Source organism: Oncorhynchus mykiss, chromosome 3, assembly GCF_057628025.1.
Source record: "Oncorhynchus mykiss isolate SJ-2025 chromosome 3, ASM5762802v1, whole genome shotgun sequence".
Lineage (NCBI taxonomy): Eukaryota > Metazoa > Chordata > Actinopteri > Salmoniformes > Salmonidae > Oncorhynchus > Oncorhynchus mykiss.
Window position 1 is genome coordinate 39417446 of NC_143024.1, and position 15384 is coordinate 39432829.

Consider the following 15384-nt stretch of genomic DNA (forward strand, 5'->3'; position numbering starts at 1 on the left):
GACTACCACAGACTCATTCAGTATTCACGATGTAAATCACATCATATTACCACTCGGCCTCTGAAAAAAAAACTGTTCCTGGTGTGTCAGTCAACCAAATGAAATTCTGACATGTTGGGGTGGTGTGGTGGTTAGCTCATTTCCTCAGTGGGAGATTTACAGGAAGTAGGATTTATGCTTTTGTTTCAATATTTACATTTATAGCAGTGGGCTAAAGTGTCCCTTTTTGTGTTTTTAGGATCGATTCATATTCAGAAGATCATATGCTACTAATATTCTTATCCTCGTTGATAGTACACTATATTTCACTGCAGTAAAAAAAGCTCTGACAGGTGATTTGTACTGGAGGTCTGCAACATAGTTTCCAGAAAGTTCAGTAAAAGCTCAGCCATAACACAATTAAATCACTTTGACCATATCGGTCAGTGGGAAAAAACATGATTATTTTTGATTTAGGAGATCTTGGAAGGTTTTTGGAAGGAGAATGGCGATCCACTTTGTTTTTAATTTGATTTAACAGGGTTAGTTGGGGGTGTTGTTTACCTGTGTGGTTTATGTGTGATAATTGCATGCCTGTCTTAAATTCACAGCAAAACAATAATCCATCATTGACATTGCTGCAGGCCACCATTCCAGTTTAATTAAGGGTGTTGTTGTGAATCAGGTGGTTTGCCATCAGTTTAGTGACTGACCTGTGTTCTTAACCCTGTTTTTGTGTTTCAGATGATGAAGTTTGCCTGGGACAACTACAAGAGCTTCGCCTGGGGCAGGAACGAGCTACGGCCCCTGACCAGGAATGGCCACATTGGGAACATGTTTGGTGAGTGGTGTTTTGTGGCCCCAGGCTAAAAGGCCCCAGAGGCCCCCACAGGTTACTGGGGAGCTGCTCGCGAAGGTCTTAGTCTTTGTCAAAAACAGTCATGTTACACACAAATGGTCTGCAGTCATGGACACACAATTGTCTGTGGGCCTTAGTCGACCTCTAGGTCAAAGAGTTTTCATTAATGCCAATCGCTCATAGATGAAGATGCTCTCAATGTGGAAGGTCTATTTCGCTCGTCAACATTTTAGAGGCATGCAGGTTGCGCATCCCCTGGCTACCATTATTTCAGAATCTTTGTTGTGATGCATATGGTTGTACTGTAGTTGGAAAAGGCTATAGGCTTCCTGACAAGCAGTGCATGTTATGTGCATTTCCCACCTGAACCCCCCTGTCAGAATGGTTCTTTACCATCGGACTGTGACCTGCCCCGGCAGCCTTTACACCACGTTGTCATTGTGTGGGCATTAATCGGACATGGTACCAGAAGATTCCTCAGTTACCTAATGACACGCATACACACAAACACACACACACACACATCTGAGCCACAGGATATTCAGGTGATTAAGCTCTTAATAAAAGTGGGATCATCTTTTAATGAGGATTGGGTTGGTGGGCCTTTGTCTGACACGCCTGCCTTCCTCCACATCCCGGTCTACTGGGATTGTGGACTATTGAGGCCATTATGGGAAACAATGCTCACCTTTCTCTCAGCGGTTTGATGGCATCTCTTCTCTGTCTCTCATCATATAGTAGTAATACTATAATGTGTCTTCCCGAATAGATAATACATGTAAATGGGAATTGTACTGTAGTATTCATGTAAATGCCATACATTATGCAAATAGGGTGATTACTCAGCCTTCTCTCTTCCCCATGTGTTGGAATTAAAAACTACAGAAGAGACCTTATCCAACCTCTGCATGATGTCTGGTTGCATTTCATAGCCCTGCAAATGTCAGATTTTAATTTGATCAGTCTGGAGAACTTTCCTGCAACACAGGACATTTAAAACCTGTAGTGTATTGGAGGTTTTGTTAGGCTTCTAAAGTTTGTAATTTCCGCTCAGAAAGTTTAGACTTGATTTTCTCTTGCCAAAATGTTCATTACTCATAATTCACATAATCATTCACATTTCTTTTTGCTGCCCAATTATTTTCCTCCAGTAGCAAACTGGCTCAACTTAAGATTTTACGTCTGTAAGTAACGTGTGGGTTACCATTATGATCATTCTGGTAAGGAACCCGTATGGCAGCTGCCTGAAAGGTCCTTTAAAGAAACATCTGTACATTCAGCAGCTGTAATGCATGGGAAAAGCTTACATCTTCTAAATAGTATTGACATTTCTGCTTTACCTAAGTACACAGTACCACTAAAGTACCATTACGTGGGGAAACCTCTTAGAGGTTAGAGGTCACCAAACTCCTACTGGTGTTTATCTTTTAATTGCTTCCTTGATCCGAGTAACGTAATTAGCCTCTGTGAAATAAGTATCCCCCTATACTGATCAGCCAGATATTTGCAGGGAAGATAGCTGTGGAAATCGGTAATCAGTAAATTTGTCTCTCAAAATTGTCTCTATTCTTTCAAATCTCTGGGAAAAGAGATCGGCTTACTACTTCAACCCGATATCGCTAATCCCACTAAGCAAATGAACTTCCATTCCGTTGGAAATCTGACATGGTTTTCTCTCTCCACGCTCCGTTTGCTAATACCGAGGAACATGTGGGGAGGGAAGAGAGGCGAGAGGTTGTGCTGTGGGTGACTGTCACACTGTGCTGGAGGAGTGCTACGTTGAAGGAAGCCAGGTGTGAAATTGGATGCTGTGTTCTTTTAATTTAATCCCATGAGTAAACAGAGACTGGGTGAGATTGGCTCCTCGGTTAGCCTACTTGTCACAAGCATGTTATAAATATGCTGAAAGTCACTGAAACATCCCTCCTGCTCTCTCTCTCACTCCAGACTCAGTCAACGCCCCTGAACGAGAGGTAGAACCCATCTGCTGCTGCCTCTCTTCTCTCGCCATCCTCTTTCTCTGCAACCTCCTATTTTATTCTCTCTTCTCCTTCTCTCTTTGTGAGTTGTGGTTTAAGACGTCACGCTTTCCCCTCTTTGCCCACGGAAAGGTTGTAGTGCTGCTGGACAACTACACAGAGAGAATACTGAAGCGTTCACATTATTTTCACGAGTAATGGCACAGTAGAACCCTAAAGTGCTGAAGGCTCTTGTGTTTATGTGTGGGAGTGAACTTCACGTGGGAGTTTACAGAACATTGAGTTGTTCTGACCAACTACACCTCATTTGCAACTTTTTAAAAGCATTTAATCATTATAATTCCACATTAACATTTTTTTGCAAGACCCACACATATTTGCTATGACAGGAACCAGGTGAGAACAATTCATACCACTCACATATCTTGATTATGATTATTATACACTTGTAAGTACAATTTTATGTTGTTCCAATGCTCATTTTGAAAAATATAGGGAAGGATAAGTGGCAGCATAATCTCTAACTCCTAGTTGTATCATAGGTTGCTCTGATGTAAAAAAAAAAAAAAAAAAAAGTAAAGTTGAATCATGAGTGTGATATATCACATTGTTGAATGCTGAAACAATTGTCGTAGGTGGACAAGCTTAAAGCACTGTTTACTTAGACCTTCTGATTAATCCTTGGTGATCTTAGGCTTGTGTGCGGCCATGGAAACACATTTCGTGAAGCTCCTGACAAAATATTTTATACTCCTGACAGCAATGGGTGTGGCTGAAATAGACAAATCCACACATTTGAAGGGCTGCCCAGAGTCTCTTGTATGTATAGTGTATCTGTTGTTTTGCATGGGCTGCAACTCCATCCACCGCATCTACCTATATTGTCCTGGAAGAGCTACAGCTCTATTTGTTAGACCAGGTCTCCTCACGAAAACGTCTGTAGCCCCCCCCCCGGCTTAGACTTTTAGAGGTTAAACAACAGATTGTGCTTAGCATAGACAACAAAAAATGCTAGTCGATCTTTTTCTAGATCGACAGCCGGCCAACTTAATTGGCTATCACTTTCAAGTCACGTTTCATTTGGTCTCTGAGCCTCAGATGGTTCTTTGTAAGTATTGTTATATTTGACAGACATCTATTTACTCAGCTTTCTATTTACACAGACAAGGCTAATTGGACAACAAGTCTTCTAAATGTGTCATGGCCGGATGCTTAGAGAAACGAAATGAGTGCTGTTGATATGCCGACTACAATTGAGGACGGATGTTAACGTACTCAAAGATGACACAATGAAACTGGATGTGTTATGGAATTGGTTGGTTTAATCTTTAATGTGGCATGAGAAATGTTGTTCTTCATGTAATGCCTTTGACTGGTAAAGGAGAGACATAATGTGTCACACTGGCAGATTAGCTTGTGTGTGTGTTTTTTTGTGGTTTTACCGTCCTTGTGGGGACCAGAAGTCCTCACAAAGATCGTAAAACAAGGAACATTCAGACAAGTGCCGGCATTTTGCTGGTCCCCACAAGGACAAAGGCTATTTTAGGTTTAGGGGTTAGGGTTACAATTAGGGTTAGGGTTAGGGTAGCCCTTTCCTGCAGTCAAACGACCAAAGTGCGCTCTAGTGGCCAAATTGGTGGAATGTTATTCATATTTTTCATAATTTTTTTTTTCATAATAATGACACTATTTGTTTAATATTTTTGACATTTTGTCAGGAAATGCAGCTCTGTCTCAGGTTCTGCTGTGGTGCAGTGGTTGCACAGCCTTTCCTCTACAGGGAGCCAGGTTTTCATGTGTCTACCCTTCTCAATGGCAAGGCTGTACTCACTTACACACGCACACACACACACACACACACAGTGCGGTAATTATCTTAGGTCAGCTTGAAGTGCTCATTTAACTGGACAGGTAGTTAAAACTTCCCTGGCTGGCAGACAGAAGATTTCTGTAGTCCGAATCGGTGCTTGAGCGTTGTGCCTCAGCCAACACGCATCATTACAGGGGGATAACTGATGGACAGGAGAGTCGGCAAGGACATGTGCAGCAACTGTCACTGCCTTCTAAGAGAAGAAGTAGATCTCCTGGAGTATGGGATGATTGGAAGGCTTCGGGTGTATCATAGCATCCCAGGCTTGCGGCTAGGAAAATACTTGTGTATGTATAGATATGGAGTGAAACTTTCTGAGTAGGGAGGGTAACATAAAGTCATGCGGGGACACTTGTTAATATTTAGAGAATTGCCAGAGAAAACACTTAAGCACATTTAATCATTTTGAGAGTTTGGCTCTGGAGCTCTCGCTGGTGCCCTAGTTCTATGATAGAGAGTGTTTAGACTAAAAATAACCTTGTGACATTGTTCTTCGAGCATGCATATTATCTGTGAGGCTGATTCGAAAGCAAAGCATCAAACAGCAGGTGTTCCCTGTCTTTGAACAGAGCTAGATCTTGAGCTAGAGGAGGATGTAAAGGGGAGAACAGGAGGTGAAAGTACTGGATCAACTCTCAATCCCACACACACACTGTGCGTCTAATGGTATAGCAAAGCAAAGATTACCACCGCAAGAAACATAGCAAAGAACAGTGCAAACAAACACTAGCAAAAGGGGACCCTGAGTTTGGGAGACCCTGGTTCAGGCAGTATTATTATTTTCCTTCTAGTTTATTGAATACTGTTAAAAATAAGAAAAAAATAGATCCATATTTTTTGGGGGAAGGCATCAAGATTCCCGGTGTGCTGGAGTTTTTCTTCTTTTTTAATAGTATACTTTTAGCTCCATGTACCTAGTATCACATTAAGGTGTACGAGTTCACTCTTTCAAGTTGATTAAACAAAGCCTTTAGCGTTCACTTGAATTCGCCCAGGCAGTGATTCCCTAAGACAGAAGGCGTTTGGATTTTTAAAGACGGAAGTCGTTTATAGCCTAATCTTGTTGTTGTCGTTACTGTTCTCCCTCTAGCTCCCCAAGACTCCTAATACCTTATCATTCAGCGTCCAAATCACTCAATCCAAATTTCAGAGGACAAGCTGATTGTTCATGTTGTTCAACCTCTACGGCTGCGGCAAACAAACAAGGCTACAAACCCTCCAATTTCAAAAGAAAGGTAACAATTCAGTACCACTCCATTGTGAACAACAATCAAGGCCTGGGCTCTTCGTTTCCTCGCCTTTGTCCTTGGCTGGGAAGCAGCAGCTAAAGAGGAGAGAATATTTTTCATGTCAACCCCGTCTGCCCATGATGTGTCCTTGGAAACTTTGGCCGTCACCCCCCCCCCCCCCCAAAAGAGAGAATAATAAATGGAAGAAAGCAAACATGGGCCGACTTTTAAACACCCTTCGAGATCTCCGGCTGCTGTGAGGAATAGGATTAGGCGGAGAGCTCCAGGAACGGTCGGCTGAAAGCTCTCTGTAAAACTGCTCATAAACAGACCGTTGCTTCAGGCCAACACTGCCACATAAACCCACGAGTAAATCCTTCCTTTGTGTCTCTGCTTACTGAGACAAAAAAAACGGTGATGGAAATGCTAACCAAGATTATGTCCCAATTTTCTAGATCGTCACATGTAGCCCTAATGTGTACAGTAACTTGACGATGTCTTTCATACCAATAGGTGTCCACTCGACGAGTTTTGATGATGTACTTTTGGGTTTTCTGCACCATGACTCGTTTTTTATTTTTTTTTAAAAGGTATGGCTTCTTTTTTAGCCTCTGCCTATTCTGTCCCCTTCCGACCCTGAGCTTTATTGTTGTGGATCGATCAGAAAATGATGCAAGTCATTCCTGTCTCTCATTAAAACAAATAGTGACAGTATCACGCTCTCTAATGCGAGGCGGACCACCCCCCAAGCCTTAATAGGGGCTTAAAGGGATGTTCATCCACTGTGAGCGATGTCATTACCACAGCTTTAGAATATGTGGGTCACTAACTTAATCTGGGTAGTCGGGACGCTTGCGTCTCACATGGCCAAAAGCCAGGGAAAATGCAGAGCGCCAAATTCAAATACATTTCTATAATAATCAAACTTTCATTAAATCACACATGCAAGATAGCAAATTAAAGCTACACTCGTTGTGAATCCAGCCAACATGTCAGATTTCAAAAAGTATTTTCGGCAAAAGCACAAGATGCTATTATCTGATGATAGTACAACAGGAAACAATGAGAGTAGCATATTTCAACTCTGCAGGCGCGACACAAAACACAGAAATAAAATATAAATCATGCCTTACCTTTGATGAGCTTCTTTTGTTGGCACTCCAATGTGTCCCATAAACATCACAAATGGTCCTTTTGTTCGATTAATTCCGTCGATATATATCCAAAATGTCCATTTATTTGACGCGTTTGATCCAGAAAAACACCGCTTCCAACTTATCTCAAAAGTTACCTGTAAACTTTGCCAAAACATTTCAAACTACTTTTGTAATACAACTTTAGGCATTTCTAAACGCATATAATCAATCAAATTGAAGACGGGATGATCTGTTTTCAATACAGGAGCAAAACAAACTGACGCTACTTTTCTGGTTACACGCCTCTATCAAAAGGTACACATGAAGTGACGCTCGTTCTGAGCTATGGTACTTCTTCATTACACAAAGGAAAAACCTCAACCAATTTCTACAAACTGGTGACATCCAGTGGAAGTGGTAGGAACTGCAGGAAAGTCGTGACTTTAAAAAAAGAAAAAATCTGAATGGTTTGTCCACGGAGTTTCACCTGCTAAATAAGTTCTGTTATACTCACAGACATGATTCAAACAGTTTTAGAAACTTCAGAGTGTTTTCTATCCAATACTAATAATACTATGCATATATTAGGATCTGGGACAGAGTAGGAGGCAGTTCAGTTTGGGCACGCTATTAATCCAAAAGTGAAAATGCTGCCCCCTACCCCAAACAGGTTAAGAACACACTGTATCATACAGAGCAAACACAATGCAGCCAGATGCTGAGGAGGACATAGGGGTCATGACAGTACTGGAGAAAAGAACATCACAGTCACAGCATCTATTTTCCCTGCGGAGCACAATATTGCCCTCCAATAGTTGTTCTATGCTTAAACAATGGATGTCTTATGGCTAGTAATGGGATTGTCCACAGGCAGTGTTTGAGATTCTCTCTCCCCAACACAAAGAGACGGAACGCCCCACTCTCTCCTCGCTCCCTTCTGCAGGATGCTTTGCAATTTCCTCTTGCCCTTTATCTTATCGCTGTTGTGTCCTTTCTCAAAATACCCCCCCCCCCCCCTTGTTTCATCCCCCCTCGGTAGTCTCTACACCTCTGCCTCCTTTTTTCTTATTTTCTCTCCTCTCATAAGATGTAATTAAAGAGCACCAGCCTTCCCAGAATGAGATACGGGCCTACCCCTCGGCCCCTACGTGTACCCCGGGAAGAGTAGCTGATGCTTTTGCAGTGGCTAATGGGGATCCTAATAAATACCAAATACCCCTTGACCTTTTGCGCACAGCACACCCAGGTACCATTTAAACCAGAGGCGTTTATTGAAAAAACCCACAAGCACTTCAATCGTGGTAAAAGCAGCATGGAGCACGGAGAAGGTCACGCGGAAGCTCGATGGAAGCCGATCGATCCCTTCCATCTGATGGATAAGAATTTAGCTAGTCATGGTGAATTATTATGATGTGAGTAGGAGAAAAAAAACGGAGACATAGAGAGGCCTAAGATTCTGAAGGCATCTTTAGAGAGTGCCAGTCTGTATAGATACTGTCACAGTGAATAAAACCATAGAGGAGTACAGACACACACTGGCGCCAAGTCGACCTTGAAGCCCCTTCAGTCGCGGTCCTCCCTTTTCTGTTATACGGAGGACATTTTTATTAAAGGCGTTGAACTGGGATGCACCCTAACATTATTGCCATTCTATCCACCGCCCTCCCACGTGTACAGAGAGCACACAGTTCTTTCCCACTCTGCAATTATGTCCCAGAGTGCATCTGGTCTCAGGGGGAGTGTGCATTCGGTGAAGGTGCCAGTAGGGAGTGGTAAATGGTGGGAGGACCTTTTTCGTCAAGGTTAAATGAAGGGCTAGGCAAATGACGCCTCTACTCTGACAGTCAAATAATACATACAAGCAGAGTGAAGGGTCAACCCTACAAGCAGAGAAAGAGCCAGACAGTGAGGCAGCCTAGAGCTAGCAGAAAGAGCCAGCCAGTGAGGCAGCCTAGAGCTAGCAGAAATAGGAATAGCGAACGAACCAAGTAAAAAAATAAAAATTCCCAACATGAACTGCTTCACAGTAGATGTGTAAATCAGCCAAGTGTGTTAGCAGATTGCGCTAGCTCAGGTATTCCCAAACTGGGGTACGTGCAATGCCGTCTAGGGTACGCCAAATAAAAATGTGATTCGCATTTAAAAATACATATATAATAATTATTTATCAAAAATACAAATAAAAATGCATTTTGCATTTTCAAACAGTCCATTTATCTTTTCCAATGGGGCTATACATTTGGGTGAGGTTTTTTTCCATTTCACTGCCAAAAATGTTACTAAACCATCTAGTGTTCAGCGAAATAACAACACAATGTTAAATACAGGTAGCCTAGTCAAATAAATAATATCCAATCACATTAACCGTTACTCTCTCGCAGGAATTGCGCTAACGGTCCGTATGTAGCCAAACGTAGCTGCTGATCATTCCGTTTGCTCAAAAATTGATAAATGGTTAGAAAAAGTAAGGCCATATAGAGACATACCAGCTTCACTGGTAGTACTGCTGCTACCAGCAGTACTACACCTGCACCTGTCGACAACAGAAGTTGTTCTGCTACCAGGAGCACATCCAATGTTAGCATCAGTAATTCTACACTGACAGTTGTGAATCTGATGCAGCGGAAGAACTACTGGCCCCTTACCCAGGAAGGCACCGAACAACAGACCGTGATGTTGGACCGTCAAAGAGGCGCAAATATGATGAGAACTACTGGCCCCTTACCCAGGAAAGCACCGAACAACAGACCGTGACGTTGGACCGTCAAAGAGGCGCAAATATGATGAGAACTACCTTGATTTGGGGTTCACTTATACTGGGAGTAGTGCCTTTCCTCAGCCACAGTGTGTTATATTTACAAAAGTATTATCTCACAACTCGATGAAACCTTCACTCTTTCACAGACATTTAAAAACAAAACATGCTAATTTGAAAAATAAGCCACAGAAGTTTTTTGAGCGAGAATTAAAACGACTTTCGAGTAGTAAGACATGTATAAAAGCAACAGATACCATTAATAAGAAGGGGATAGAAGCATCTTATATGGTGAGCTACCGAGTGGCTAGGACAGGCAAGCCCCATACTATTGTGGAGGACTTTCTTCCTACTGTTGTGGATATGGCTGAGACAATTCTGGGGGAAAAGGCCAAACAAACTATACAGACAATTCTTTCATCAAACAACACTGTTTCACGACACATTAGTGACATGTCAGGAGATGTTTTGAAACAATCACTGCTTCGCATACAAGCCAATACATTTTATGCGTTACAGCTGGATGAGTCAACAGATGTGGTGGGCCTGGCACAGCTCCTATTATATGTCCGGTTCGTTTATGGGGGGTCAATTAAGGAAGACATCCTCTTCTGGAAACCAGGACAACAGGAGAGGATATTTTTAAAGTACTGGACAGCTTTGTGACATCAAATGGACTTTGGTGGTCAAGATGTGTTGGTGTCTGTACTGATGGTGCAAATGTCATGACAGGGAGACATAATGGAGTGGTAATGCTCATGCAAGCAGTTGCTACCGACGCCACTTGGGTACACTGCAGCATCCACCGAGAGGCTCTTGCTGCCAAGGGAATGCCTGACAGCTTGAAAGATGTTTTTGACACTACAGTGAAAATGGTTAACTTGGTTAAAGCAAGGCCCCTGAACTCATGTATTTTCTGCACTATTCAATGATATGGGCATCAACCATGATATGTGCATCAACCATGATATGTGCATCAACCATGATATGTGCATCAACCATGCTTTTACAACATTCAAAAGTGCACTGGTTATCAAGGGGCAAAGTATTGACACATTTTTTTAAAGTTCTCTTTACTGACCATCATTTTCACATGTTGAGGCTATGATTGAGAAGTTGGAGCTCTTCTCTGTCTGCATTAACAAGGACAACACACAGGTCTTTCCATCATTGTATGATTGTTTGTGTGCAAATGAACTCAAGCTTACGGACAATGTCAAATGTGACATAGAGAAGCACCTGAGTGAGTTGGGTGCGCAATTACGCAGGTACAGTACTTTCCCGAAACACATGACGCAAACAACTGGATTCGTTATCCCTTTCATGCCACTTACTGATATCTGAACAAGAGAGCCTCATCGAAATTGCAACAAGCGGTTCTGTGAAAATTGAATTTATGCCAGATTTCTGGATTGGGCTTTGCTCAGAGTATCCTGCCTTGGCAAATCGAGCTGTTAAGACACTGATGCCCTTTGCAACCACATACCTACTGTATGTGAGAGTTGATCCCTCACTAGCATGAAAACTAAGTACAGGCACAGACTGTGTGTGGAAAAAGACTGAGACTCCAACACAACCCAACATTGAGTTATGTGCATCATTCAAGCACACTCTTCTCATTAACCTGTGGTTATTCACCATTTTTGATGAACAAATAAGTTTTTATATGTAAGATGGTTAAATAAAGAGCAAAAAAAAATCCTATAAGAGCTCTTTGTCACTTCCCACAAGCCGGGTTGTGACAAAAATTCACACTCATCCTTATGTTTAATAAATGTATCATATAGTGTGTGTGTGGCAGGCTTACAATGATGGCAAAAAACAACATTTGAGAGTGCACTGACCCTGGTGCTAGAGGGGGTACGCAGCTGGAGGTTGAATGTTTGAAGGAGTACAGGACTATAAAACTTTTGGGAACCACTGCGCTAGCTGATTGAGATTGCAGGGAGTATGTTGCGTCACTTCAAGGATTGACAGCGATCCAGTGGAAGCTCGTCTTCAGCTGACGATGCTCGCCATGGTCTCGCTATGTTGCCAGTCTCTACTGTGACAACTACACTGTTCTGGGCCATGCTAATATACAGTGCCTTGCGAAAGTATTCGGCCCCCTTGAACTTTGCGACCTTTTGCCACATTTCAGGCTTCAAACATAAAGATATAAAACTGTATTTTTTTGTGAAGAATCAACAACAAGTGGGACACAATCATGAAGTGGAACGACATTTATTGGATATTTCAAACTTTTTTAACAAATCAAAAACTGAAAAATTGGGCGTGCAAAATTATTATACAGTTTTATATCTTTATGTTTGAAGCCTGAAATGTGGCAAAAGGTCGCAAAGTTCAAGGGGGCCGAATACTTTCGCAAGGCACTGTATCTTCTAGCTCCACTGTGAGGACATACAGTAGTTGATAGGGGGGTGGGGGGGGGGGGGTGGATTCATTTCTATTAAACCTCACCAGCACAGACTACCCCACACCCCATCCTTTGATTAAAACAAACACATAAAACCCCACTGTACTGAACATGAGCATCAGCAAGCCCCTCGCCATAGGGATTACACAGTCAAGATAATGGAAAACTGGTAGCAAAATGTACGACGAAGCAGGGGGATTAAAAGGGATTGTACTGTACTCTATCGTAGAGAGAAATAATCAGGGTCAAAGGGGTTGACTTACCCGGGCCTACAACTTTCTATATTATTCTTATGTCTGTTATTCCCTTCCACGACTCATCCCGTCTACTGGCTCCGGACCCAGAGTTTATGTAAACCGGTCAGTCTTGTCCGAGTCGTCCGCCGTGCTGTACGGGTCGCGTCGAAGACACAGTGACCCAGATGATGGCGTCCTCATGGCTATTTGAGTCGATGACATGGTCCGTGACATGGGCCGTGGGGTGTAGGTAATCGGCTTGGCACTTTAATCACCAGGCGTCACTCCCTCAAGCCTCTAAGCTCACGGTCGCCTTATGGAACAGCTTTTTGATTCTTTCTCTTTTTGTTCTATTTATATCCCATCCTTGGATTACTCTAGGCCACTGCGTGTCCCCGCAGCCATGCAGAGTGCAATGGAATACTCACAGAGTGTTTTGTGTTTTCCCCATCATACGTCCACAAATCAGTCTGTTCTTGCCTCTACTTAGTCTACTATATAATCCATTTCTATCCACAACCATGGCATACTGTATATAGTATCTCTCCTTATTCTCGATGTAGACCTACTTTCTTTTGACTGGAACACTTTGTATGTATGTCTCCTTACTTAGTTTATGCTCTGTTCAATCCCCTGATGTACGATATAGGTTTTCTGCCCATTGAAACAATACTGACAATGCAGCTCACAGTTCCTGTTCACAGCTAGCATTCACAGCATTTTCGAGCCTTTCCTACCCATTAACACAGCAGAAGTGTTTTTTTTTGTTACTGTGGTGACCACCACACAGTTTTAACAGATAAGGGCCCTCACTGACTAACAGGCCTAGCACACATTCTCTCTCCTTGAACCAATTATAATCCTTCTTCTTCACACTCCACCACCAGTGTGCCTGTGCATACAGGTTATTCATTGGTCGACCTGCTCAGGTATCCAAGGGATCCATTGGTAATTGGGCGGTAAAGGTGTGACTCGGGGGCCCCAGACGGAGCATGATTAGAGAGTGGTTTTGTCTCTCCGTCCCCCTGTGTGGAGAGGAAAGGGGGAATGAATAAATAAAAGGTGTGAAAGGAATGCTTTGTGTTGGTGTATCCTGCCGGAGGGGTCAGAGAAACTTTTCCAACCACTGTTACAGTCTGGGCCACACTTCAGAGAGAGGGGGGAAACAGGATAGCTGTGCCCAGGAGCCCGTGGCATCCCTGAAACTACAAACAGAGAGAAGAGAGAACAGAGAGAGAGAGAGCAATGTTGGAGTTTAAGAAATTAATTGAGTTCTCAGAGTGAGTAAAGGAGAGTTTGGAAAGGTGGAGGGACAAAGTTTTGTTCTGGTGTTAAAAGGTTGTTGGATGAGTTAAGGATTTGAAGTTCAACAAGTGTTAGAAAGCGATGACAGCTTTTTGACCTTTGCAATTTGCTGTGAAATTACAGGTGACTGCATGAAATGAAAGGTGAGTGCACCTGCTGAGTTTTTAAATGCACCAATTATTGGTGGATTGTTAATTCATTGCTATGTACCCAGTGTGTAAATACTTTTCTCTCTTTACAAAATGTTTGGTTGGTTGGAAAATGCTCTATAACTTAATATTCTACAGATGTAAATGATTTCCCACTGTAATATCCCATATCCCAACAAACAGTAACAATTAAAAAAAGCTCTCTATAATCACACTAGATGATTATTTAATGGAATTTCCAAATCCACAGCCAGTCTATACTTTGGGGCAGTTTGTTTATAAAGTAAGATGGATCAACACACACACACACACACACACACACACACACACACACACACACCTACCTCTCACGTACTCCACCCCCTCTGGGTAACCTCCTCGCCTACACTTGTGTGCACTAACGATGCTGAACGACTCTGCTTTCATTTCTCCAGAGGACGGGTCCTCTCCATCAGCAGGTTGGCCAGGTTATTCTAACCCATTTTAATTGGCCCAGGCAAACATTACTCAGGTGGCTGTGTGTGTGTGTCTGTCTCCATGCGTGTGTGTCGGTGTGCATCAGTGTGCGGCGTGCCTGCGCGTGTTTGTCTCTGTGTGTGTGTGTGTGTGTGTGTGTGTGTGTGTGTGTGTGTGTGTGTGTGTGTGTGTGTGTGTGTGTGTGTGTATAGCACAGCTGACAGGCCAGGCTGCTCTGTTTAATCTCCAGGGGAGATGGGCAGACCGGGGGAGATCTCTACTTCGGCTACACCTGCTTACTGCTGGAGCCGCAGCCTGCGGGCCCTAGAACCAATGCTAACTTCACTCTGCCCTCCGTATCTCCGTCTGGAAACAGGAAGACCTGTCAATTAGTTTACCGAGCTGCAGACTCTGAGTGCCTCCAATTTGTGTTGTAGGCTCTTTCTGCTATAGCTATTTACTATTGGTATCAATGTCGTTGAATTGTTGGCACCATAGGCCCATCCTGGTCTGAAATAACTGACCAATCATGGCACATTTGTCACCTCCAATCAGATGTTGTGGGTTGACAGTTAATATAGCATCAGATATAATCTTCTACCCCACAGTGGCTGTGTGTCAATCCATCGTGGTGGGAGGGGGTGGATGGATGGACAGAGGGGTTCGATAGCACAGTATGCCGTCTGTAATCTCGTTGGAGATATTGTAACATCTGACAGGACGGGGGGGGGGGGGGGGGGGGGGGCTGAGATACGCTGTGCTTGTCTCGCGGTCCCATAGTGGCAAATGACATGATGTCAGTTTGACTGACTCATCTTGTATGTTTGGTTATTCTGTGTATCTGAATGTGTGTGTGTGGTGGGGGGGTTCGATGTGTGTGCCTGTATGTGTGCATCTGTCTTCTGTGTGTGTGTGTGTTTTCAGGTGTGCAAAATACAAATATTAATTGGAGGAGGATGTAAGTGAGAAAGCTGGCAGTCAGGAAACAGAGTTCTCTCTCTCTCTCTCTCTCTCT

The 15384-nt window shown here is 43.1% G+C and overlaps 1 protein-coding gene across 1 annotated transcript in view; it reads left to right on the forward strand.

Moving 5' to 3' along the window:
* Positions 1-15384, forward strand: part of LOC110504004 (mannosyl-oligosaccharide 1,2-alpha-mannosidase IA) — a 203212-nt gene that overhangs the window by 85981 nt on the left and 101847 nt on the right. The window contains exon 2 of the mRNA XM_036973737.2: positions 724-820. Within this exon, the coding sequence (XP_036829632.1) occupies positions 724-820 (97 nt within the window). The remainder of the gene's footprint in view (positions 1-723; positions 821-15384) is intronic.